This window comes from Schistosoma haematobium, chromosome 4 (genome assembly GCF_000699445.3).
Source record: "Schistosoma haematobium chromosome 4, whole genome shotgun sequence".
Taxonomy (NCBI): Eukaryota; Metazoa; Platyhelminthes; class Trematoda; order Strigeidida; family Schistosomatidae; genus Schistosoma; species Schistosoma haematobium.
In genome coordinates this window covers 40,004,055-40,032,050 of record NC_067199.1, presented here as the reverse complement: position 1 = coordinate 40,032,050, position 27,996 = coordinate 40,004,055, and the positions used below count along the sequence as shown (strand labels likewise).

At 36.5% G+C, this 27,996-nt stretch overlaps 1 protein-coding gene across 2 annotated transcripts; it reads right to left on the bottom strand.

Annotated features, from left to right (window-relative positions):
• Window positions 1-91: 91 nt before the first annotated feature.
• On the bottom strand, window positions 92-27,986 carry MS3_00008056 (uncharacterized protein). Of its 2 annotated transcripts, XM_051216394.1 has the most exons (13): window positions 27,728-27,986; window positions 27,599-27,692; window positions 27,438-27,568; window positions 27,353-27,403; window positions 27,243-27,315; window positions 26,530-27,209; window positions 23,109-23,187; window positions 17,819-18,106; window positions 15,753-16,072; window positions 14,374-14,493; window positions 12,597-13,320; window positions 5,728-6,167; window positions 92-2,943 (listed from the first exon to the last, which is right to left on the bottom strand). In XM_051216394.1, the coding sequence occupies exons 1-13, from the start codon at window positions 27,832-27,834 to the stop codon at window positions 2,835-2,837; spliced, it is 3,216 nt and encodes a 1,071-aa protein (XP_051066988.1). In that variant the 5' UTR covers window positions 27,835-27,986; the 3' UTR covers window positions 92-2,834. The 2 variants fall into 2 exon arrangements, with proteins under 2 accessions (XP_051066988.1, XP_051066989.1); XM_051216395.1 differs by lacking the exons at window positions 17,819-18,106; window positions 23,109-23,187; window positions 26,530-27,209; ... (3 more) ...; window positions 27,599-27,692; window positions 27,728-27,986 and adding an exon at window positions 5,008-5,100 and having other exon boundaries at window positions 15,753-16,590.
• Window positions 27,987-27,996: the final 10 nt, after the last annotated feature.

The window sequence follows — 27,996 nt, the reverse complement described above, 5'->3', positions numbered from 1 at the left end:
TTATATCATATATATATATATATATATATATATATATATATATATATATATATATATAAGTAGGATATCCAAAGCTCACTAGTAGTATTATGCAACACTGAGATTAGCAAGCTTTTTACCTAGATAGGGTGTATGGTGGTGAGTTCTGTATCCAAAACAAATTTTTAATCCCATGGGTTTTTACGTCAAATTCTTTGGACATCCAGACTGATTACTAGAAAAGAATGGTTTATATGAAGGCACCATAAGACAGTAGTTGCTTTGGATTTCATAAATCCGTTCAAATTATCTATTTATTTGAACACAAATATTGATACAAAACGGCACCGAATACATACGCGCCAAATAATTCCCTTGGTTTGTGTGTGGGCTGTCATACTGTTCGTGTGCCCAGACCGAAGCGTGTTGTTTTCTTGGGGGCACACTACAAGCCCTCAACTTAAAGGTCTGATTAATAAAGCAGTGAAGCGACGTAAGGAGATGCCGTCCCATGGTAGCCTGTGAACATCCACTGGTTCATACGCCATTTGTTTCTTCAGGATCCTGGAACCCGGGTGCACCATTGGTTTTGAACCAGGGTTTCCCGACTCCCCAGTTGAACTTTCCATATCCACCAACTCGGTCCAATCGCCGGACATTCTTTTTTCGTCCTCTCAATTTTGTAAACAACCCCCCTGGTGCGAGAAGCCATTGGGTAGGACTTCCTTGTTAATGGCCGTATGCGCGTGACCATGTGGAAGCATTTCGAGAGAGAGAACTGACTCTCCTTACCCTCCGCCTTACCAGAGCATTCGGAGTTTTTAAAATCGATTCAGAATACCATCCTACGTTAACATAAATATTTTACCAATGCTTTGTAGGTAAATCTAATCATTAAGGAGAATCGTTTGCTTTTATGGATGTATAACACAGTTACAAAGTTTCTGTCTCACTGAAAGTGTAGGACAGAGATGGCCAACTGAATACTTTCAAAGCATTTTTAATAAGGCTTCCCAATTTTATATTGAATCAAACCACTATTAAGTTCAAAGTTAGGTACCGTGTTTCAGATGAAAAATAGCCGGTCAGCTAGTCTACTTGCATCATTTAGAATGGTGATTGTCTATATTTTCTATTATCTTCACCTTCCATTTATCTTATATAGTAGAGCAAATAGATAAGTCTATTGATAAGGATATTTGGTGACACCTTAAATTTTTTGTAAATGTATCGGAGCCATGAAAAGATTCTCCGGAATAAATCCTTTGAGGTTATAGTTTTTATTTCTTTTGTTTCGGTCTCTTTCTGAACTATATTCGCAAGGTTCAGTTTTCGTCCACTGGGTGGATTCTCCATATTCACCAACTTGGTTAAAGCGCCGAGCATTCGCCTTTTTTCCTTTCACTTTCGTAAACAATACCCCCGCCGCGAGGTGTCAGTGAGTAGGATTTCCCCGTGAGTGGCTGTATACGTGCGACCATGTTAGGGCGGACTCCCCACCCTCAACCGTACCAGGGTATTTCTATTCGGAGTTTATAAATTCACTCTCAAACGCCGTTAGTAAAACGTCCCAGTCCTCAAAATAATGTCATTCCTACTAATCCTACCGACAAATACTTTGTGCATTGTATAGGTTACCGGATTTGCCGCGTTTTTGTTACTTACTTTCGCCTGTTACTCCCAATGGAGCATGGGCTGCTGACCTTCATCCTCCAACTCAGTATTTCATGGGATTTATTTACTAGTCCCATCCAAGTTTTGTTCATTTTTCTCATGTCTGTGTCGATTTCTCGAATTATTGTCTTTTTTGTTATTCCCTATCTCCACCTGTGACCTTGAGGATTCCATGTGAGGGCTTGTCTTGTGACGCAGTTGGGTGCTCTACTCAGTGTGTCCTATATACTTGCAGGGCTTCTACCTGATTTCTTCCTCCGCCAGGATATGATTTGCTTTCTCCAAAAATAGGTTGTTGTTGATAGTGTCCGGCCAACGGATCCGAAATATTTCGCGTACACAATTGTTAATACATACTTGTATCTTACGGATGATGGCTTTCGTAGTTCTCCAGGTTTTCGCCCCATACAGTAGAACTGTCTTGACATTTGTATTGAAAATCCTGACCTTGGTGTTGGTTGACAGTTGCTTTGAGTTCCAGATGTTGTTCAGTTGTAAATATGCTGCTCTTGCTTTTCCGATCCGCGCCTTCACATCTGCATCAGGTCCACCGCATTCACTAATGATGCTGCCCCGATATGTAAAGGTTTTCGCATCTTTCAAATCTTCTCCGTCAAGTGTGATCCGATTGTTGCATGCTGTTTTATATCGGAGAATCTTGATTTTCCGTGTCCCGCTTCACAAAACATTTATTACAGTGAAATTTCCCAACAAATTGTTCGTAATTTCTGGAGTTTTCAAGTAAAGGATTTTTAATAATAATAATAATGATAATAATCGATTTTTGAAAATTTCTGTAGAAAATCTGAATTATGCACAGACAAACACATATATATAAACATCATTCTTCCATCAAAAACAGACAAATTCACAATAATGAATTATTAAAGGAAAAAAGGGATTTGTACAAGGGAGTGCTATCAACAAAAAAAGAAGTAGTAATGCGAACTTAATAATTTACACGATATAATTAAATGATCAATCAAAAAAAATGATGGGCATCTAAAAGTCTGTCATTTATGTTAGAGTATGTTTTCAATATAGAGAATCAAATTATATGACCGTAACATGATTACAAAATTAACGATTCCTGATTAATGATATTTTATACTGAAGGAAAACTGAATAAGTGATAATCAATTGTGACTAATTACTCCAAAAAAAGTTTATTATGAAGTGCATCATCCTAAATTAAACCAGTCGAAATGACTAGAATGTAAGATATTCGCAACTTGTGCAGAACAAGATGATGCAATGGACAGCAATAAAGGTAGATCTTCTGGCAAGCAACTACAAATAACAAAAAAAGACAAAAAGCTACTATTTATAAATATATATATGCTATCTAATTAATCAGTGAAAAATGATCAATGTAACTAAGTGACTGTGAAGATTTTATAATCTAGCGTTCAATCAAGAACTATGGGTTACTATACACTCCAATAGCGAGTTTTAAGTGGTGTATACGAAAACATTAGTTAACAATCAAAGTGAAAATTGGTGTAGTACGATTATCAAAATCAATAACTTAACTTCTATGTTTAGTCGAATACAAAAATACGATCAATAATTGTCTTGAATTGTAGATAGAAATAATAGGATGTCTGGCAGTAGAAAGAAACAACCGGACGTTAAAGGAATGGTTAACCGCTAAATGAGGAAGTTGGAAGAAAGAGTTAACATTGATTTTGCTGACGCATTGTGTCTCCATACAAGGAACAAGCAAGAAGTCACCTTTCCTGTTTATGTATTGTAGACAACCACGACTATCAATGCATAATAAGACCTGGCCACAACAACAGAAGTGGACGGTAGCAAGGTTAAGAAAAGAGAGAGAGACAATAAAGAACATGGAAAAGGAACAAATATCAGACAAAAAGAAGGCGGAACAGCAGAAAAGGACGTAGAATCCTTTTGCGGTGGGGACCTGGTAAACTGTAGAGTATGGGAAAGTGACATATCAGGGGGACCAGGGTCAGGAAAGCTGATTCTGAAATGGGAAGGATAGTACAGTGTTACGGAGAGACGTGGCTCGGTTTACACGACCTGGAGAGAAGATAAGCAGAAGCATGTAAATTCCAGTTAACTGCAGAGATGGTTTCAAGAGCATCATGAGTGCAAGTCACGAACAACACCAAAGAAGACAGTGGTACGGCGATCGGAAATACTGCGGCAACAGCTTATTAAAAGGGAGATAAGTGCAGTGTGTGTTACTTATGTTGACATAAGTAGTGTATAACACTAGTCAGGAATAGAATATCTGGCAGCAGAAGGTTGAGAAGATCGAGGAGGGAAGAACGGGAATAGAAATGCAGGAACAATGAAGTCTGAAACAATTAATGAAAATTTTGCAAATGAACTATTAGAGTATGGTTATTCTATTTTATCAAGTAACTCTGTAATTTTGTACTAAATATAATCGGTTGTTCTCACCTGCATTCTCTTTCACTACAGGGTTAGTGGCTACAAGCATTGAGATGAGATAAAGCAACGTGCAGTGAAATACAAGGAATTCAGAAAACAACCGAACACTTCATAACGATGTTTTAAATTAGATGAAGTCATATCTTAAAAATAGCATCTTTATTATAGATAACGTGAAACAAATGTACGATTCCCAAGTATATGTTGGTTACCGGTAAATTTAGGGTTTTCTTACAACGAAGTCTTCCGTAAAATCTACTAGTGAGCTGAATAATAAATGTTAAAAAAATATTGACGCACTTTCACACGTATACATCACTTCAAACGATTTTCAAAATGGCTGACATAGATTAACAGGTTGGATTACGTAAACGGCAGAATTATACTGGAGTTTAGTGTACAGAAATCTTTAAAGTTTATCTTATCAACTGTGAGATTTTTTAATTTTCTGTTATTGACGTTTAAGAACTTCAACCGATTAATGTCTGTTGCCATATGTACATCCTGAAAGGATTGTCTCGACATAGTGGCTAGCAAATAAATCCAGAACATGAGTTTTGTCGTAACTGAAAATTGTCAGCTGAATGTTTCGACAGATTCAAAGTCAGTCACATTGTGAAGTCGGCTGAGAAGTCTAAAATAGGCGACATGGATACTGCACTTCACTGCTAACCATATACTAAATATTCTAAAATCGTTTTGTTTGTTATTATGTGTAACAGTAAGATGAATTCACACTAGTTGTTATACTGATACTAAATTAATGATATAAGAATTACATTTCACAATTCACATAGTGAAATAGAATAAGTTGAATTAACTGTTTAAAATTAAACATAATCGTAATTGATAATTTTGGAAATGAACTCTATTAACTAATCATATTATTTCAAAACAGCATTATTAACTAAATGGAATTACGATGCATACTTTAAAACAAAATGCACGTGATTTGGAAATCGGAATGAACCACTGATTTTAATGTCAAAATGTCACCACAAACACGTACATCATTGGATGCTTCTTGACAAAACAATATATTGAACAGAACAGACAACAATCGATATATATATAACAATGGAATAATCCAAACCCATACAAATAAATTCATATTCATTGAATAAGTTAGCGGACTAATTAAGTCGATGGACAACGCATTGAATTTTTAAACAAAAAGGTTCGAGTCTTAATGTGGACATCAACACTAATGCAGGTAAATCCGGCTAATGGATCCACGTACATTAAAATGTGCATCCTGGACTTCCCTGTTACCCTAAACCCAAATATACTACATAGTATTGTTATTTATAAGTAATCAGTTTTTCAAAATACCCGGTCAACTCAGACAACCAGTTTAAAAAATGACCACAGCATTTTATGTTATCATCATATAAGCCATCCTTTCAACTTTTTTTTGCAACAAGTTTATATACATGAGTTTAACGGAAACCGTCAACGAGAAAATTAATTTAAATGCTCAACCTCTCGAAACGTAGACAGGGCAGTAATCAAACCTCCAGTCGCTAATCATTTATTCAATGTTACAATAAGTGAATAAAAAAATTCTAAAAAGTCTACTATATATCGTAACTTGTATGCATGAAAACTAATTTTAGTAAGCAAATATTAAAAATAATTAGTATCACTAACCCTGCAGCAATGGTCATCCGATCAACTCGGTGAAGCGTATTTGAGCCTTCTTTAACTAACAAATTTGTCAGTATTGTACTTTTAAGATAAATCAATTGCAGATTACCCTCCAGATGTTTCAGAGTCATCAGTGAACAGTTTGTTGCATCTAACACCATATGGATTTGTTCGATAAGACGAAATACCAAAGGAGCAGGTTTAATTGGTATAATACGCCGAGTAATACATGACCCAAGTTTACACTGTGGTGTCGTTAGAACTGATTGTTGTTCAAAGGGTTCTGTCTCATCCAACTTCACTTTTACACGATCTCGACCAACGTGTGTACCACTACTACTTCCAGCGCTAATAGTACAATGATGACTTAATTTCAGATTTGCATCATCTGATTCCTTGCTTGAAATTGAATCTGTAGATTTGGACTGAATAAGCGTTAGGGCCTATTTTATATTTTTTTAAAAAAAAACAATTAGATTGTCTATTTTAAAACTGGGTAAATTTTCGAAAATTAATCCATCTTTTATCATAAGCAATACAAGGTGATATTCAAGAAAAATCACTGATTTCATAGATTACAATTACATCATGGTCAACAGAGGTTGTAATGATCAAAATCGATAGTTAGCGAATGAAATTCAAGTGTTAAATATTATTCCTAATGTGGGCGCAAGCAAATGAAGGTGTACAACTTTCATAATAACTATTCCATGGTAACTAACTCTCAAACACTATGTCAATATGAAGAAACTCCTAAAAATCATATTTTTTTCTACTTAATAAACAGGGAAACAAGACAATACAGAAGCTCCAATTCTCACAATTTTCTAGAGTATCGGAGAAAAATACCAACATGTTTACAATGCAAAAACAACATATATGAGGATAAAGATGAAATATGAAGGGTGAAAAAAACTGTTCGAGGCTGAAATGAAGAATGAAAATATGTACGCGAACGTAATTAGTTTTCAGCTGTGACTGCAAATGTAGAAATTACAACCTAATAAAAATCTTACTAAAATAAATTACACAGCAAAATGATTGACTGAAGTTGGGAGTTATTCTTATGAGCTTGTATTTTTTTAACCAGTTTTACATTGCAAGGTTGATAATAATTAGCTTGTGTTACTAACTGGCCTAACTACCCTAAATAATACAGATTTGCTGCTGCTTCATCAACTCGTCTATCTTGTCAACAGTCTTAAATCTGACTTCAAAACAGTGAACGCAGGTTTGCTAGATGCAAGCGACACTGAAGGAATCCATAATCAAGTACTATATATATATATATGCATTATACCCGCCCTTTAGAAAGCATTCAATTACCTACAGTAAGTAGTGGATTGGTAAAACATTTCGCAATTCATATTATGTTATTAGGAGAGACCCAACCTACCAAACCTTCTAGACTTAATCTTAAGAAATACTGAAACAGACTAGTAATAGTAAAGTTTTAACAAGTGCAAAACATAGAACTAACATGCCTAAAATCTCTGCGTAGATGACTTAGTATTCGTTCACTTTTGTCAATAAGTGGTACTTATTTTCTTAAAATACGGAAAGATGTCCTAGACACACAAATAACTAGTTATCAGGAATACATATGTATATTTAGCAGTTAGAGGTTAAAAACAGGTTTGATTGATGCTATAGATAAATGAGATCCAATGCAAAAGCATTTTACAATGTGTATTTCTTCATGATTACTGTTCCATAAATCACAATTCATTAACAAAATCGATCACAAAATTATCCAGTTTATTAGTGTATTGATACACTAACCAACTATTGATGTCCATATAACGACTATAATAAACGATGGTAGATTGCATGACAGATTTGATTTATTAGAACAAATAGACTAACAGTAGTTCTCTAACTTTTATATGCCCTACATAAAAAAGAGATACTCTAAAAATTATATCACTTATTCTAAAGGCCAACTACAAAAATGTTAACTATTTAAATAATTTTAAAACATGAAAATACACACAAACTAATCGGTCTTGAATACCATATCGGACGTATCAACTACTACTAAATACAACAGTTTCATTGAATTTTAAACAAAATTTCCATTAAAAATTCAATAAAATAAGCCATATATAGAGGGTCTAACAGCTTACATAACATTAATTCAATTTGACCTGATAACAAATAAAATGTATTCGTTTATTCATTCATATTAAATCACCGTGGTAATATAATATTTAAAATGAATTAAAACAACAGTAATAATATGAGCCAGTTTAAAAGACTATTGCCAATCATTTCAATCCATTATGTACACAGTTATTTATAAGGTTTAGGCTTAATTTATTTATTTATTCTAAAAATTAAAAGTGGGTGATTCTTATAATAAATAAATGATCAAAGCTAATACGTGTAACATATTGTTAATAATGTAGAGAGAAGTGATCACTGTCTTGTATACAGTCAGTTTTAAACATATATATTAGAACAATTTACCATACTTCACATCAGCATAGTGAGAAATTAACAAAATATACAATACATAAGTTGAATAAATGAAAACAAAAATAATTAAGAACTATGTACAAGTAAAATGATATCATTGAAATGAGAATGGAATGTACAAAAAATGACTGCTAAAACTCAATAATTAGGAAAAATGTGATGATGAGGATAATCGTGCTAGAAAAATGAATTTCAGTCATGTCATTTAAGGTTCTCTATTATTATGATTATGGTGTATAGATATGGAGTAGGACGTCTGCAACTTCGAACATGACTTAAAACAACGATTGATGAGTTTATCAACTGTCTTAGTCTTATTCCAAATCATTCTGTTTTAGTCAGCAAAGCACACCTCCCAACTATCCTGTTTGATGAAATTTTACGGCTTCATTGCCGCATTTACTCTGTAGTATACAAAATATTTGAACATCTGTAAGAAATTATTAACTTGTTCAGACCTGTTTTTGATTGATCAAATATTATTTTTATTGTTCCGTTGTACTATTTAAACTTGGATTAATTTTAATTTGGTTATTTATTCTCTGAAGAAGTGACTTACACTAAGTCACGAAACGTCAGAAAATCTAATTTTCTACTCATTGGGATATTACAAATATATTATTTATTTACATCTGTAAGAAATATTGAGGTGAATGCAAATCATTTTGTAAAGTAGACTTGTTGTATCTTCTACGTAATAGATTTATCATTAATACTTTTGAAACAAATTAAAGTTCAGTAAACTAACGCTAAGCTTTGAGCTATATACATTGTAAAAGGCAATAAAAAATATTGCATACAATAAACTGAGCACTTCATTACAATTTTGTAAAGGACTAGTTGGAAAATAACTAAACAATTAGGCTTTATATTGTACCCAAAACAATCTAACATCGCTTGAAATTCTCAATTAAACGATGGAATCTCTAGTCTTATTCAATAAACCTATAAATCATGTCTTTAAAGCTTTCTATTCTAATTACTTATACCAATTATCCAAACGACGTTTCTTTTTAAAGCACAGTAAGAATGAATCTTCGGTTATGTGGGTGGTCGGGAGGTTTTAACATCCAACACGAATCTAGCAGAATATAAGTGTTTATTCCACTATCATTGACTTAAATTTTAACTTCCGATTCAACTTTTATACCACTCTTAACGGTATTCATGACCAATCTAAGAATTGTCATATACAATATTACGGAATCAAACATGTGGCATTTTGAAGCTAGCAATGTTTATAATGTTTGTGAATAAAAAGGCAACAGTAGATAAAAATCGGATAATTTGAATTGTGTATGCTATAAATTGACTTTTTTAAGTTACTACACACAGAGTACTCAAAAGAAAGAGCAGTTTAACGATGTTCTACTGGATGGAGAGACATAATTGACGTGGATTAATCTACAGTCTACCTGACATGTGATTAAATGCAACTTAATAACCTTGTATAAGTTTGTGTGCCGGAAATGAGAAGTTACAACCTAGAAATACTGGGAATGGGTGAAACCCACTAAACACAATCTGGACAAGAGAGACTAACTTCGGAAGACCTATTATCATATTCTAATCACGAAGAAAATGCCCCCCACACTGGTGTTTAAAGGCGAACAAAAATCTCTCATGGGGTAAAAAATTCACGACTCCAGGTGCATCGAAAAATCCTTCAAAACAGAAGAGAGAATTAAAACCAAAGTCATATGGTAATACGCACCCACCAATAATAGCAACGAAGAAGATTAAGATCAGTTTTATGAGATGCTGCAGTCGAGAAGTGCCTAGGAAAGGATCCTAACATCCTGATAGGAGACCTATACACCAAGGTTAGAATGGACAACATTGAGTGTGAACACATCAGAAATGACATGGACCAGGAGAAAGGAACGAGAATGGTGAGACAAACAAATCTATGTGCTTTAAGCAATATGGTTATAAATAGTACTATCTCCCCCCTGTGAACATATACACAGAGCTACATGGGTTTCAGCAGACGACATTGAAGAATATCAGGTCGACTACGTACGCCTTATTAAAATAATCCGGAAGGAACATGGGGGATGTAAGAACAAAGAAAGGAGGCGTAGCTTCAGATCACTATCTGGTGGTGGTCAAGCTAAAAACGAAGCAGTGTGACAAAAGTTTTGTACAGACTTTCATCAAGATGTTAACAGTTTCGGCTAGTTCAACATAGCTCTCAGCAACAAGTTTCAAGTCTCACAAGACCTCAAGACCTACTAGAAGAGGAAACTCCCATGGAGATCAACTAGAAAAGGATTAATCAAGCAATAACTTCATTATCCCATGTGCTGGAAACAACAAACACCAGAATAAGAAACTAATCTCTATAGATATTCTGGATAAGATTCAAGAACAAAAAGGTAGGAAAACAGCAGTCAACAATAGAGGAACGAAGGTAGAGAAGGCCAAGTTATGGTCTGAATGTATGGAAGCAAACAAGTGAGTAAAGAGCATGATAACAGACAAATGAAAATACGTAGAAAACCTGGCAATCAAAGTAGGACAAGATGCAGGATAAAGAAATATGAAAGAACTACATAATACAACCACCAGGACACTTACAAAGAAATATAGTAGATCAGAGCAACCAGTCAAAAACAAAGAAGGAGTACCAATCACTGAGGTTGAAGAACAGTGGAACAGAGTGGGTAGAACATTTTGAAGAACTCTTGAATAGACCAGCGTCACTAAACACATATGATATTGAAATATGACACATGGACTTCCACCAATAAATGACACCCTACCACCATAGAAATCAGCAAGGCTATTAAACAAATCAGGAACATCAAAAAAGGAGGACCAGCAAGCATAATGGTCGAACCATTAAATTCTGATACACGAGCAACTGCAAAAATACTCCATCCTCTCTCCAGAGAAACTTGGGAGGAATAACAAGTACAAGCAGAGCGTAAAGAGGGATAACTCATCATGATAATAAAGAAAGGAAGGGATTAAAAAGGGATCAAAATGCTTTCAGTATCTGGCGAAGTTTTCAACAACATTTCTAAACCGAATGAAAGATTCAGCACATGCTCAACTTCAAGATCAACAAACTAGTTTCCATAAGGATCGATTGTGTGTCAATAAAATCGAGACACTGCAAATCATTACTAGCAATCAACAGAATAGTACTCATCATTATACATCAAATTCCCTGATTATGGTATAGGATTCGAAAACCTATGGAATCTTCTTTCACAATACAAAGTGCCCAAGAATATCTCCACTATCATACGGAACCCTCACGACGGACTGAATTGTAAAGTTGTGCATGGAAGACAAATTACAGATACATTCCAAGTGGAGACTGAAGTCAGACAAGGCTGCTTACTCTCGCCATTTCTTTTTCTTCTGCTGGTTGATTGCATTATGACGACCTCCACATTTCAGAGGAGGCATGAAATACGGTGAACGGCTTGGATTCACCTAAAAGATTTGGATGTATTATCCCCTCTATCTCATGCACCGTAATAAATACAGGCCAAGACAGCTAATACAGCAACAACTTCTGGAGCAGTAGATTTCGAAATTCACGAGGGAAAAAATATCTAGAAATACAACACAAAGAGCACAAACAAATTCCTCTTGACGGAGAAGCCCTAGAAGAAGTGGAATCCTTTACGTACCCGAGAAGTATCATTGGTAAACAAGGATTATCTGATGCAGTTGTAAAAACATGGACTGGTGAAGCAAGGGCAGGATTTCTACAACTGGAGATATGGAACTCAAAACGACTGTCAATCAATATCGAAGCCAAAATCTTCAATACTAACGTCAAGAGAGTGCAACTCTACGAGCTGAAACGTGGAGAATAATTACAATTATCATCTAAGAGGTACAAATATTTATAAGTAGCATTCTACGCAAGATACTCCATATATGTTGGTCAGATACCATCAGCAACAACCTACTGTGTTAGAGAACAAACCAGATACCAGCTGAAGAGGAAACTATGAAAAGACGCTGGAAATGGATAAAACAAACTTGACGAAAACCATCAAACTGTATCACAAGGCAAACCATAACATGCAGTTCTCAAGGGAAAATGTAAAGAGATAGACCAAATAACACAGCCCCAGAAACTAGAGATAGACATCAAGATCATGAATACCATTAGGCAACAACTGAAAAGAAGAGCCCAGGATAGTTTATTGGAGATCTATAGTCGGCGGCCTATGCTCCAAGAAGGGCAACAGGTCTAAGTACGTAGTTATGTATTGCAGTTGTCTGGTCTGTTTAGTTCACATAGATCGCGCTCCGCATTAGAAGAATCTCCTGATCGTCTATTATTAAGAAATATTGCACCAAATCTCGGAATTAAAACAATTTTTGGAAAGAAGATTAAAACTACAAAAAATCCCTCCTAATCTTACCTCGACACTCTTAGCATCGCAATTAATCAATAAACTTGTAGCAGACCATTTAAGTGGTTTCAGTTGACAATCTCTTGATTTCGGATATGAAAGACTAGATTTAATTGATGGATTCAATTGGGTGGACGATAATAATGATTCCTCTGGTCTAGTATTATTGTTGGAGTTATTACTATAGACTGATAAGTCATTTAAATCGTTAATAATAGCTGGGCCATAAGTAATCCACTGAAGTAAATTTTCTTCTAAGCGTGATTTGAAACTTTCAGGGTGTTCAACAGTTGCTTGTAACACATGACCACTATGGTATATATCAGTGACAGTACCAGAGATTAGTGAATGATTTGCAAGTGTTGGCAATGGAGAATGATGAACTGGATTGACAGCATGTGGTATTTCTTCTTCGGTATGATAAATCGATGACGATGGTGACATATTATCAATATTGAAGACATTAGATCCATCCCCTACTCTTGATAAGGATGAAAATGGAACCTCGTGATCGCGTGACTGCGGTGAACACAAATGTTTTGATGAACGGTCTGCAAACTGTGGATAGATTGGTAAACAATGAGTTTTAAAATTATCTAACGTATTACACGGTGAAGTTGGACTGCTGCTCCTTCCTAGTGGTAACGTCAAGGAACTAGGATGATTACCTGAGCCCGGAATAACTTCAATCGGTAAACAACTACACAACTCTTCATCACCATCAAAAAATTTTCTAAAAAAGTAAACAAGCAATGAAAAACAAAAAAAAAATACTTAAAACGCGGACGAAAAAATCAATCAATAGATAAAAACAAACAAATAAAACATATGATCTACATCACATGTTATAAACAAAAGGCCAAATTCTAACAAAACTGTAAATATATATACAGCAAATAATATCATATTATGCTTAGGCACTGATGGTCATTAAATTTCAGACTGGAAACTGTAAACAACCTCAGCGTTTAATTATGCTTAAAGAAGTGAAGCTAACCAATGTAGTTTTTTTTAAATAGTTGATGAATTGGTTGATTCAAAATAGTTTCCTCCGTAAAAGATTTATGTTTCACTGAAAAACAGTGGAGTATAGAACGACGACATTTACATTTTGAACCCATCTATGATGAGTAATCTCAACTTCTTCAAAGATAAAAACATGGAATTTTAAGTTTCGTGAGGAGTATAATTGGTGTATTAGTCTGCAATATTAGCAGTATGCATAGGAATGGATTATCTGAATTCCAAATAATTATTTATTACACGAGGATAACCAAAAAGGCCATGAACATTTTTTTATTCAATTTGTATTGACAATCCCATTTCGCTGTGACAATAGTAATGTGGCGACCTGAACATTTATTCCAGGTTTTATTCTGCTTATGACTAATGATGGGCTGATTAATTTTAAGAGGGATATTATGTACCTCAATGGTAAAGTAACCTGAAAATATATGACCTCAAAGCGGCGGAAAATTCGTAGTATACTATGATCTCAATCTATTTTAGGAAGGTTGACAATTTCATTAGAATTCATTTGGATAGCAAAAAGTATTGTATGAACGAAGTGTCTAGAGAGATATATATGTCAAAGAAATTACATAGCTACCTAGATAATAGCAACCAAAGGAGTAAAATAGAAATCATTCATTATGATGAACAATAATTACTTAGTGAAACAAATGCAGCGAAAACATCTGTCGATACTCTGAATTTATGATCGGATTCACAGATAAGAATTGTTATTTTTTTAAAGAAAAACTTCAGGAAATGATGATTTACTCACTCTATCAGCAAAGGAACTTCAGTATACCGAGATCGATAAGAACGAGGTGAGTTATTAGATGGACATGGTTTATTAGCAGCACTGCTACCGTCTACTAATCCCGATGACGTGTCAGTTGAACTGCAATTATCGGACGATTAAAATGAAAAACAATAATATTATAGAATATATAAAGGTGACGATAAACAACACGTAAACAGCATATGTACGATTCAAAAATAATCAAACAATGAATTTTATCTATGAACATGGGATATGCAGATGACATAATTCTGTTTGATGAAGACACTTATATGAGTCTTCTGATCGTTTTGAATGACAAAGAATGTTTAGGATGAATCTCTCTCTCCGAATGCAAGATGTCGCTTCACGACTGACTTATACTAACACTTTAACTGATGGTATAGAAAGAATTAGTTAACGCACCGATGACTTCACATATCTTGGAAGTCTCACTAGTCCTAGTAGGTAAGTGTCTGACAAAATCTCGGAAAGCATTTACGATGTAAGATAAGCTTTGACTAAAGAATACATATCCAATCATCGCCTACCTCGACAAGCGATGATTGCTGATTTAAAAGTAAGTTGGAGGAAAGCTGAATGCTACCAAACCAAGACGTAGCATCAGTCCATAAAGATATTGACTGTTGGACTGAGCCGTGTTGGTAGGCCCAGACTGTTAGGGGTCAATAAGATTATTACAACTAATGATTGGAGACATTGAGTGACATGGCTTAGAATTGGTTGCAATAGTGTAGATACATTTACTCTCCATTTTCCTTACAGTCATGTTTAAAATTACCTTGTATGCTTTATTCCGCAAATTTACTTTCTCCTCAAATTATATCTTTTATGCCTGATATTCTCTACTACCACTAACCCTGTTGCTACTTCTACTACTTTTTCACTAACCTTGATAATTTCATCTCGCTATGATGTGGTGTAGCACATGAATGGTCAGTTCTACCTTGCCTATAACTAACTGAATGAATAATAAATGAATTGTTATCAAAAAATACATGAATTTCGAAAATCAGTCCAGATAGTCAATCATGTGGTAATCTTCAATGAGAGAATTTTCAAGTACTTATAAGAGAGAGAGAGAGTTTAAACTATTGAGGTATCAACGATATGAAATCAGTAGAACTGTATGATCGGGATAGTAAGAATCCACTGAAATTTTTAATAGTTTTCGTATGGTCACTCATATCATATCGGACGTTCTTCAATGAAAACTGAGGCAAAATGAACCTGAATAAACTACAACACATGAAAAATGGAAGCACGTAGTTTCAAACAACTGGATTGAAACTACATGCAAATAAACATCGATTTTACTCGACACAATAGAAAAAACAACTCACACAATGTAAACTTACCGTGTTGTGCTAACAGAAGTTTGAGAATTAATTGGACCGGACGCTGCTGCCGCCGCTGCTGCTGCAGCAGCCTCTCGAGTAACCATAAAGTGAGCAGCTACTTCAGCCATTCGACATTGGTCACGAGTTAGTCGATGCGTCATACACAACGCCATACCAGAAACGTGTGTAGGAGATGATCCAGTGCTCGCTGAATAAAATGCAGAAGTCAAATCTTCCTGGGAACTGATACCAGAATCATGTGCATCACCACTGTGACCAGTTGAGTTACTACTGGTTGCCGATCCAGATTTACGACGTGATTTAGCACCTAGACGAGTCTTTTAAAAGTAAAGATAAGTTTTTATTTTCAACGAGCCGTTCGTTGTCTAAATCCTAAAATAACAGGCCCTATTGTTATCAAAAACAGATTTACATGCAAGCGTTGTATTCAAAAAAATTACCACGTAGGCACGACTATATCAACATTGAACATCAAAGTATATAAAGAACTGTCTTGATCTTCACGATCAACCTAATATTCGAATTTACAACGTATGAGACGACCACAATTTGAAAGGTATTAACAAAAGTACAAAATAAGTGAAGAGTACAAACACTTGAAGAATCAATATGAACTAGTATGGAATCGGGTCCATATACAGTCAACAGAAAAACATTAATAGCACACTAGACAATTTTGGGAAGGGGGGATTGCAATACTGAAATAAATCCATATTGATAATTCCTGCTTTCCGCATTATCAAAACATTTCTCCATTTTCACCATATAACATGCATTTCTGTGAAATCGTGATTCATAACTTTAGAGGGTTAGCCTACAACTAGTGGGTCATATATTCAAATATCATTTCATTCCGGTTGTAGTATCTATTAGCTCTCTCAAGCAGTAGATATATATATATATATTTTATAATGGGTTGACACATCTGTGTGTGATTGCTGAATTGTCAACAAGTGACAATTATTTGCCTGATTGTTGTTATTCATATATTGCACTTAAGGCAACAAAATACCAAGATATTTGTATCCATACAGCAGTACGTTATAAACATTTTAGGCTACTTAAGAGACATCTTTTCCAGTAAGTTACGCAGACTGACGTCGTACACTCTAGTCTGAATATTCTTTAACCTCCTTCATGGTATATGGATAATTTTACAAGAAGTGTACCACAATTTCAAGTGAAAAACAGCATAAAGCTAGTTATGCATATAACCATCACCAAACGTCAGTACGATAAATAATCTAGAGATGCACATTCTTGATTAATTCAGTTCAACTGAGTATGAAAATGTAGTATGATAGACTTTGATCATTGTTCTAAGCGGTATCCTCCACCCTCATCAAACGTGAATGAATATAATTATAAAGCAGAACAAAGTCATCAAACAAGTTACAGAGGCTATCTTTGAAATCTACAAGCTTTTTTGATACGGGAACATTAACATCGAACAAATTGGCAATTTGTAAGCTAGAAAGAAAAAGGTCAAAGAAGACACTAGTGGTAATACAATTACCATAAACCTTCACTATCTTATAAACTTATTTATTTAGGATCACTTATTAATTCGCATTCCTCGTCGTTGGTTACGCTTGCAATACTATTCGACAGTTTTATTAAACAAAAGGATACACTATAATACGAAGTTCAATAAAGCTCTTCGAATCACAAAGAATAGATCTATGTGTGACTAAACTGAAAACATTAAGACCTAAAAGGAGCACAGTAATCCAGAGGGTCTGGCAATTCAAAATGAAGTGATAATTGTTAAATTTGCCATAAATCTATTTAATAACCATTTAGTCTCGATATCCAATGTATGTTTACCTACATTACACTAAATTAATAATCAACCCATGTCATAAGGCTAAACCCTTAAGTAATAATTATGATAGTTATTATTTACTAAATACAACTTAAATGCATCGGTAAGGTCTATAATTTTTTCGAGGAACTGAGGATCACATAAGGAAAACAAGTGTAAAGTTGATAAAGAGCGATAACCTACCCTAGTGGACGGCATAAAAGTATCAACTCTAAAAATTAATGTGATCACCACCTACCCGCCGTTTCTGTTGTTCTAATTCAAACAGATCAGCTGGTCCAAGTTCTGGGAGGCATTCCTGTGTGTGAATCAAGCACATGAATCTCAAGAAATACGTAGCGAAGTGAAGAAGTGCCATTAAATAAGCACGAGACTGGCCAGAAATTACAGTGCAGTTAAATATACTTCCGAATGATACTGAATCCGTTCCTATGGTTTTGAAACCTGTTTGTGTAAGTAACTGATCCAATAAACTGACGGGCACATTCTGTTTATTAGATATTGATGAATTCCCACAACTGACCCCCTAAAATAATAAATTTTAGAGAACAAAAGCAAATAATTATTGTAGGATGAAATGATTCATAGAGATTCGGTTAATTTGATGTTTTCTTTACGGTAAACTTACTTACACCTGTTATTCCTTGAGGAACCCAAGCCATGCAATTCGCACTCAATTAGTAGGCAATTAGTGTCCGTAGATATGGCTTGTGCTTTGCACTCTCGAAGTGCAAAGTACTTTTACAAAATTGACAAAACCCTGAACATTCTCATTGTTATTGTGTGGTGCATATGCATTTGGTAACCCCTTGTACCAACATTTATATGTTCAAATAAATAAACAAAATAAGAACACCCACTATTCTTAATGGCCATGTTTTACACTCAGAAAGTAGGATGGATCGGACTGCTGTGCAGTAAACTCGCACTTTGGTCAACAGACGGATATCTTCCTTATGCCGCAAGCGACGCAATTTGAGAAAAGCCAATCGAGCTTTCTGAATCCGTGTCGAGATTTCGTCGGACACCAGACCATCAGGACTGATAAGACCAACAAGATAAGTAAAGCAGTAGACACGCTCAACTACATTACTTACTTACTTACACCTGTTACTCCTCGTGAAGGAGCATAGGTCGCTCACCAGCATTCTCCATCCAACCCTGTCCTGGGCAATCCTTTCCAACTCCTTCCAGTTGTAATTCATCCTTTTCATATCTGCTTCTATTATCCGACGTAATGTGTTCTTTGGCCTTCCTCTTTTCCGCTTCCCTTCAGGATTCCAAGTTAGAGCTTGCCTCGTGATGCAGTTTGACGATTTGCGTAATGTATGTCCTATCCATTTCCATCGTCTTTTCCTAATTTCTTCTTCAGCTGGTAGTTGGTTTGTTCTCTCCCACAGAAGGCTATTGCTGATGGTATCCGGCCAATGGATGTTGAGTATCTTGCGTAGACAGCTATTTATAAATACTTGTACTTTCTTGATTGTGGTTGTTGTAGTTCTCCAAGTTTCAGCTCCATACAGTAGAACTGCCTTGACGTTCGTATTGAAGATTCTTACTTTGATATTGGTTGAAAGTTGTCTTGAGTTCCATATGTTCTTCAATTGTAGGAATGCGACCCTTGCTTTGCCAATCCTCGCCTTTACGTCTGCATCTGAACCTCCATGTCTATCGACGATGCTTCCCAGATATGTGAAGGATTCTACATCTTCCAGAGTTTCGCCATCAAGGGTGATTGGATTGCTGTTCTCCGCTTTGAATTTGAGGACCTTGGTTTTCCCTTTGTGTATGCTGAGGCCTACTGATGCAGAGACTGCTGCTACATTGGCTGTCTTTATCTGAATCTGTTCACGTGTACGTGATAGGAGGGCTAGGTCATCTGCGAAGTCCAGATCGTCTAATTGGTTCTGAGCTGTCCATTGTATTCCGTGTTTTCCTTCAGATGTCGAGGTCTTCATAATCCAGTCGACCACCAGAAGAAAGAGGAATGGAGAGAGTAAACAGCCTTGTCTGACTCCGGTCCTTACTTGGAATGCATCTGTCAGCTGTCCTCCATGCACTACTTTGCACTGTAGTCCGTCGTATGAGTTCCGGATAATATTGACAATCTTCTCAGGAACTCCGTAGTGTCGAAGAAGTTTCCATAATGTCCTCCTATCTACACTGTCGAATGCCTTTTCATAATCAATGAAGTTGATGTATAGTGACGAGTTCCACTCAACTGATTGTTCGACGATGATCCGTAGTGTTGCAATTTGGTCTGTGCACGACCGATCCTTTCGGAATCCAGCTTGTTGATCTCGAAGTTGGGCATCTACTGCATCCTTCATCCGGTTCAGCAACACCCTGTTGAAGACTTTCCCTGGTATTGACAGTAGTGTAATGCCTCTGTAGTTTTCACATTTGCTCAGATCTCCTTTCTTTGGAATCTTGATGAGGTGTCCTTCTTTCCAGTCCATTGGCACTTGTTCCTCCTCCCAAATCTTTTTGAATAGAGGGTAAAGCATGCTTGTGGTTACTTCGACGTCTGATTTCAGTGCTTCAGCTGGTATGTTGTCGGGTCCTGCTGCTTTCCCGTTCTTGATTTGTCTGACGGCCATTCTAATTTCTTCCGTCGTTGGTGGATTGACATCTATAGGAAGATCTGTGTATGCTGCTTCGATGTTCGGTGGATTCATTGGAGCTGGCCTATACAGGAGTTCCTCGAAGTATTCTACCCATCTGTTTTGCTGTCGTTGAATTTCAGTGATTGGCTTGCCTTCTTTGTCTTTGACCGGCCTCTCTGGTTTACTGTATTTCCCTGATAGTTTCTTCGTTGTATCGTAGAGCTGTTTCATATTTCCTTCTCTAGCAGCTTTTTCTGCCGTCGTTGCTAATTCTTCCACGTATTTCTTCCTGTCGGCTCTAATGCTCCTCTTCACTTGCTTGTTTGCTTCTATGTATTCAGCTTGTGCTTGGACTTTCTCTGCTCGTGTTCGGCTGTTGTTAATTGCTGTCTTCTTGTTCTTCCTTTCTTTGATCTTGTCCAGTGTTTCTATAGAGATCCATTCCTTATGATGGTGTTTCTTTAGGCCCAGAACCTCTTGACACGTTGAAGTCAATGTTTCTTTGATGCCTTTCCAGTTGTCCTCCATGGTAGTTTCTTCTTCCTTCAGTAGATCTTGAAAGGCTTGGAATCTGTTGTTGAGAGCTATCTTGAATTCATTGAGTTTGTCAGTATCTCGAAGGAAGGCTGTATTGAACCTTTGTATTGCTGTTTGTCCACTTGTCCAGTTCTTTTTTAGCTTCAGTTTTAAATTGGCTACAACTAGGTGGTGATCTGAAGCTACGTCAGCTCCTCTCCTGGTTCTCACATCTTCCATTGTCCTTCGGAATTTTTTTTTATGCAAATATGGTCTATCTGGTTCTCTGTAGTGTGGTCCGGTGAGATCCATGTAGCCTTGTGTATACGTTTGTGTGGAAATATTGTGCCTCCTATGACTAATTTGTTGAATGCACACAAATTTGCAAATCTTTCTCCATTTTCGTTCCTCTCTCCCAGTCCATGTCGTCCCATAATATCTTCATATCCAGTGTTGTCTATTCCGACCTTGGCATTTAGATCTCCCATCAGAATGGTGAGGTCCTTTCTTGAGCATTTCTCTATGATTGACTGCAGCCGCTCGTAGAATTGATCTTTAATGTCGTCGTTGCTATCATTGGTGGGTGCATAACATTGGATAATATTCATTAAGATCCCCTCCTTCTTTGTTTTGAATGATGCTTTGATGATTCTGGATCCGTGGGATTCCCATCCTACAAGTGCATTTCGTGCTACTTTGGACAGCATAAGAGCAACTCCCTGTGTGTGTGGAGCATTTTCCTCTTCGTGACCGGAGTATAGCAGTATCTCTCCCGTAGCTAGCCTTTTCTGTCCAACTTGGGTCCAGTGGGTTTCGCTGATTCCCAGTACTGCCAAGTTGTATCTCCTCATTTCCGTTGCTATTTGGCTGGTCTTCCCGGTTTCCCACATTGTTCTAACGTTCCATGTACCTATAAAAATTTTTGCTCTGGTTGTTAGAAGGGGCATCGGCCTCGTGGCTTCCGAAGGAATTCGGCTTTCACCATGAAGCGTCATAATTCTTCTAAATGAAGACCTTCTAACTCTCAGGGCAGAGTTAAAATGGTTTGAATTATTTTTTCTGGTAAGCGTTTTTTTAGCGAGTTAGTTTTCTACGGGATGGGGACGCTAACCCCATGCCCAACCCTCCTCCTTTACCCGGGCTTGGGACCGGCAGTAACTCTAGAAGAGCTACAGGCGGAGTTCAACTACATTACTCTCTATCATTGATTTAGGTGCTGACCCAGGTCAGTCATGAAGCAACATTTTGCATTGGAAGGGAAAGAATCGCATCCCAAATATGCTTCCATTGCTAATTAAGGTAGCCAGAAGACTTTGGATTTCGCCAGCATCATTGACAAACAGAACAATACCATCTGCACATTTTAAGTCAACAAGTGAATCTTCTGGTAGAAGACCAATCCCTGGAAAGTCAGACGATGAAAGTGTTATCTGCAGAACCATGTCTTTGACAAAGTTAATTAGAAGTAAGAAAATCAGACAACTCTAACGAACACTAATTTAAGTCATCGATTCCGATAACAGTTTCTCATAAGCTCTGACTCGACCAATAGTGTTTAAATCAAGAGCCTGTACAAAGTTAATGTACTTCTTTGGTATATCTTTCAGTGAGATACTGAAACAGAACCTCACGATCAACAGAGCCGGACGTCGCCTTAAGGCCAAGGAATGCAACTGTTGTCGGACGTCGGAAATATAGCTGTTTCAGAACATCCTGGAGGGTGAATATTTGGTCTATAACTAACCGGGTTTTCACAGGTTTACTCGTTACAAGCTCTAGTTAGACGTCAAAGTACTATTGAGGTTGATATTTTAGACGTTATGTTAGTCAAATTGATCTATGTGATTGTCACAAGAGGATTGTTGTCCCTTTCTATAGACTGAAGCGATCAGTGGTCGAGACCAGTCAGATGGGATTACGTCCAGTCCCCAGATTCTAGCTCAGATCTTAGTCAATACAACTGCCAAAAATAGACCCCAACCCTTGAAAATCCCAGGAGTTAATCTATCAGGCCCTGCTTCCCTTCCTCGCCTTGAAATGCTGAAAGTCTTTTCAACTCTAGAGTACAACAATTAAGGTTTCCTGATATATTTCTGTCCCTTACATACAAAGACAATAAATGAATGTCGTGTTGACCAGATGTACATGAACATCTGTAAAAATGGTTTCCAATGAGATAATCCGAGTTGGTAGAAGAGAATTCAAAGCACGAGAACAATCTAAAATATGGTTTACCATCAAATTAAGGCGAAATATAACTATCCATAACGCTTAGTTATACTTGACAAATACCATTACAGATGGTACCACTTAAAATTGTCATAATTTCTTTACTTCTATGTTGCAACGAAAACTGTCAGTTGACTAAATTAACAGATTAACTACAATGAGTTCCTGAAAACCTACCGGATTTGAACGTGATCCTGAACCATCAATCCAGCCAGTATGGAACATAAGAATACCAGTAATCAAACGAGCAAGAAAGCTACAATAAAAATCAGCCAATACATTTTACAAATTACTATTACAGCACAGCATAGCGTGTATATATGTGAAATCTCTCGCAATCCTCAACAAACAAAAAAAGTCTATTGTATTTTGACTTGTCGAACTTATGGCTACCAAACGAATAGGAACAACTCTACCTGCGACTACAGGAATGTGACGATATGGTTTATTTTTCATGACGACGCATTCGGACAGCACTACTTAGAGCGCTTGTCTATTGACTTCCTATCATGATGTGATCACGTGGTGTATTCAGATTCCTCTATAAAAGTGATCAAGGCAATGACTTTTAGCCAATAGTTACAGTAAGTGAATTTCTAGAATCCCATTAAAACACACTGGTGTGCTCACAAAGTTGGTAAGTCAGAACCAACGTAGGATCTAGCAAAAATGTGTGTCGGTTCAAGCCGAAACATAACATCGGTAAAGTTAAATGGACTTGACACGAAGAATATCAAAACCGGAATAATAGTATCAACAATGGTAAGAAAGTTTAAATATTGGAAAATATGGTTCGAAAAAATCTTATTGGAAGCAGACTCAAAGTCGATAATTATAGTATATTTATCTTCAGAGATGGTACGATAATCGCCTTATCCCAAGACTATTGAATATCCAGACTGCCAAATCATCCAAAGCAACTCAAACAACCTCCTAACCAGAAATTCACTTTTATTCTTCAAACTAACCTGAAATGTCGGTTGAATCTAAATGCCTGAGCAACTTCGAAATTCTTACGGATCTTTACCTCTTTGGGTGGATTGGCAGTCACTAACCAAAGTAATGTGGTGGTAAGTGATGCAAATTTACATCAATCCGTTTAGGATGGATGTTTTAACCTCTAAAACACAAGATGTGTGGCGCGTACTAGTGTATAGTCGGAGTTCAGAAAAGAGCTTGTCAATGTGTTTATGTACTCTACCCGGAAATGCTGTGAACACTCCCGGTGGAATACTATTTACCATCCTATCGATAACGTTTCAGTTTCCCATAAGGTCTTCTACATAACCTCTAAATGTTAATAAAAAGGACGAAGTGACATTTTTGGTGTTCTGAACTAGTTGTTGAAGCTTCAATCCTAGCACCTTTTATTTATTAGCATAAAAATACAAAACAAGAGAACTCAATGCTGTGGATGTTTATTAACCAAAATTGGATATTACAATCAAGTTGGTTAACTGAAATCAGTAACTACGTATACGTTAGTATCCTAGGCCTTGAGTGGCACTCATTTTGTGAAGACTAGAGGTAGCATCTGCGCTCCTAAACGACGACTAACTGAACCAGAACTATACTTTGAACCAGAAAATGAACATTCACGTCCTTATCCGACCAGTGAATCTGCAATAAACATCTTATGGAAATTTAGGGACAAGTTAAACACTTGGTCGGCTAGTCATGGTCAGTGTACGACTGGGCAGGAGTTAGAATTACAATGCCAAGGGTAATGCAAAGAACTAAGTATGAGAATGATCCAAAACGAGAATGAAATAAGGAAATAAATGTTTTCAAATACGGACCTGAAGAAGAACACGTGCATATAGCACTATTATGAACTGAATCCCGATCGACTGAATAGCACTGGCTAAGTATGGAGAGACTAAAGTGCAGATTTTTGCCTGAATATATATTGTGTGGAGTGTTAACGACTACAGGGTAAAACGAAAAACTCCTATTGAAGGCTTTAAGTTCATAAAAAAACATAAAGGTCAAATTAAAGGACAACAAATAGATTGGCAACTGTATCCTGATAAGCACCCAATTGCAGACATGACTAAATTTGGGTATTAAAATTTACACTGTGATGTGAAAAAGATTCAGAAACTTCAAAAGACGTCATAATTTTACTAATCAATAAAAGGGTATCCTGATTTCTATCCCTAGTTATTCCCATTTATGACGAAGGACAGAAGTCATGTCACAACTGCGGAGGAATCAAATTGACATATTTTTTAAAACTAATATTCTACAATCATCTGACGTCTATGGCACTGAAGTGAAATTGGGAAAAAACAGACGTTTTTGCCAGTAAGGAACTTGTTGACCGGACATTTCGCCTCGGGTTCTGGAACACAAATACAGACGTCAGATCCATGCCATAATTTTTTCTATCTAAAGGCGACACATCGCTCCATTGATCCGCAGCTTTGTAGCAGTCTCACTGAAATAGATTCTCCAGTAAAGACATTTTACTCAAAGGTGACACATTACTAAGAGCTACCACTTGAATCAACTCTTATAGTGTCCTCTATGTTTGTATATGCCAATAATTAATTTCCAATCTTGCCATATGCATGTTTCAATTAAACGTAAACCGCTCTGCCAACAGGAGTAGTCGATTTCCGGTTCGTATATGATGCAGTCCCGTCGAATATACAGTAAAAATGTTTTTAACTCAGTGAGTGCTTGGATTGAGTATATGGAATGAAACACGATTGAACCATACCTACTGGACTTTTAAATAATCTGAAGTAAGGACGCTTTTGGCTAGCATATATTGATTAAATTATGGTGAGCGAAATTCGCCAAGACTAATCTAACAGAATATAATCAGAAATATATACGAATTTATGATTTAAAAAATAGGCTGAACTGAGTAACATTTTTACGTGAATAAGGTGAGTACATTTTATGACTCTTCTTTACCAGCAAATATAAAGATTCATGAAAAAAGTTCCCAACCATAGCGCATCACGAAGTAGTTGAACTACCTAAGTAGACAGATGGCGAAACTTTACATAATTTACAAAGTGACCCACAGGAATCTCGAAATTTGTTGCCTAGTAGGAAGAAGTCAAAAGAACAGTTTAGCTGGCCTGTAAAGAAATAAACCAGCCATACAGAGACCTAAAATATTCTTGAATGACAGGACATCAATATGAATTGATTCCTAACATAAAACACTACTAAAAAAAAAACATAAAACCGGCGACAGGAATACAAGTGACAAAACGCAAAGGAAAATTACCCGGCAGACACTTGGAAAGGCGTGAATACTCATTCCAGTGCTTTTTATTCACCTAAAATCAAATGCTTCTAAGAGAATGATAAACCTGAGATACTGTTTATAGCTTTGTCCAGTAGTGGTTCGATAAAAAGTGTATCAGTCACCCTTTTAACGTTAGTGTGTGAATAACTAGCTAACTAAACAATCCCTACATGCTGTATGATCTAAAATCCAAAAGAAAAACTGAAATCATAACTACGTATTGTACGGATAAACTAGACGGCTACAAACTCATCAAACATAATATACTAAGGTGAACACTTTTATAATGCAGCTTAAGCGTTAAAGGTGTATCATGTAAAGCTCACTTACCTACGATGTTCTTTACTATTACCCTTAATAATTAAAGGTGCCAGACAGGATCTCACAAACACATCGAGTAGACTATCTTTGGAGACTTGGTTAGAATCGACAATCATTGACTGAGAATAACTAGGGTCCATATTAAGCCAATAAGCAACACAATCAGCACGTGATCGATCAGAGCAGGGTGATAATGAATCAAAATCGGTAGATAATGTGACATTTAACGTAGGCCAGATCGGAAAATATAATTTGGGCAGACATAGATCTCGGAAATAATTCAGAAAGTTGCTGAAAGCTTTTGCAATGGTTTCTGTACAGTGTGCCTCTGGAACAAGTTTGTGCGTGCCCCAATAGCTCTTAGCACTGCTGCATACGGCTATTGCACATTCATTCGACAATGTCTCTATTATTAGGCTCAGCTGAACCCAGTGTTCAAAGAGCATATTGTAAAAACGTCTCGCGGTAAAAGCCGATATTTTTAAGCTAGTATCCGCGGACGACTGAGGAACTAGTTGGTTGTGGTGGGAAACATCAGTGTTGAATAGATGATAGAAATTCCGACGGCTATGTGGCTTTTGTGAACATGCTTTGTTGGGACACGACCCACTAGTAGGTGAACACCACTCCAAATTGATGAGTAGGCAAACTGCCAAGGTTTTGTAACTTTTTAAGTTTTGTTTCTTTAACTATGGGAAAATAAATTTAGTAAGTTGTCATACCAACTCAGGGTTTCCAACACACGTTTCCTGCTTGATCCCCTGGTTGTGTTCACTTTTCGGATACAGCTTTCGCCTGAAAAGTATTTGCTTAAGAATTTTTTCGTACTTACCACTCGTCAAATTCATGAAAAACTCGAGTAAACAGAACCTGTCCAATGGAACTACAAGTTATTATTAGTTAGGGGTCGAACTCACCTCATATCATGAATTTTCATTGAATGCAAGAGCGGTTTTCTGTTATTCAATGAATAAGACCCAAACGCCATATCACTAAGATTCAACTGTTGACGACCAACATTAATGGTTGGAGTGGATTTCACAGGATCCTGAGAGTAAAATTATAATTTTTGGCATACCTTTAGCGCTGAAGAATCAAATATGACACCTGAGTCCTCATTTTTTAGGACAAACAACCGGACTGCTTTTTTTCTCAATAATTTACTCAATTGCCTTAAATGTCGGTCAGAGAAAACTGAACTACAAACCCGACATGGACATCATTGACGTCAACTGCCTTAAGAAATTCGTCAAACTCCCGGTCGTCGATTGCTTTCCCAATACCGAAGGCCTTTTTTAGGAGGGCAAACGACATCAACCCGTACGTCTGTGGAGCCTTAACGAAGGTTACGGTAATAAAAGCATCCCAAGGTCACCATAAGGTATCCAATATCCAATATCATTGTGATGAACTTTTATAAGCCGATCGAGTTCTTTTCGTCCGCTTGTTGGCGAGTTCTTTCTTTCAGTGGTCAGA

Bases quoted from the DNA above. Each gene is read 5' to 3' on its own strand.
- MS3_00008056 (XM_051216394.1), bottom strand. From the start codon at position 27,834: ATGTCGTTTGCCCTCCTAAAAAAGGCCTTCGGTATTGGGAAAGCAATC. The intron at 27,316-27,352 runs GTAAGTACGAAA...AATACTTTTCAG, and splicing joins TTTCATGAATTTGACGAGTG to GCGAAAGCTGTATCCGAAAA. The intron at 2,944-5,727 runs GTTAGTGATACT...TGTTATTTGTAG, and splicing joins CGGATGACCATTGCTGCAGG to TTGCTTGCCAGAAGATCTAC.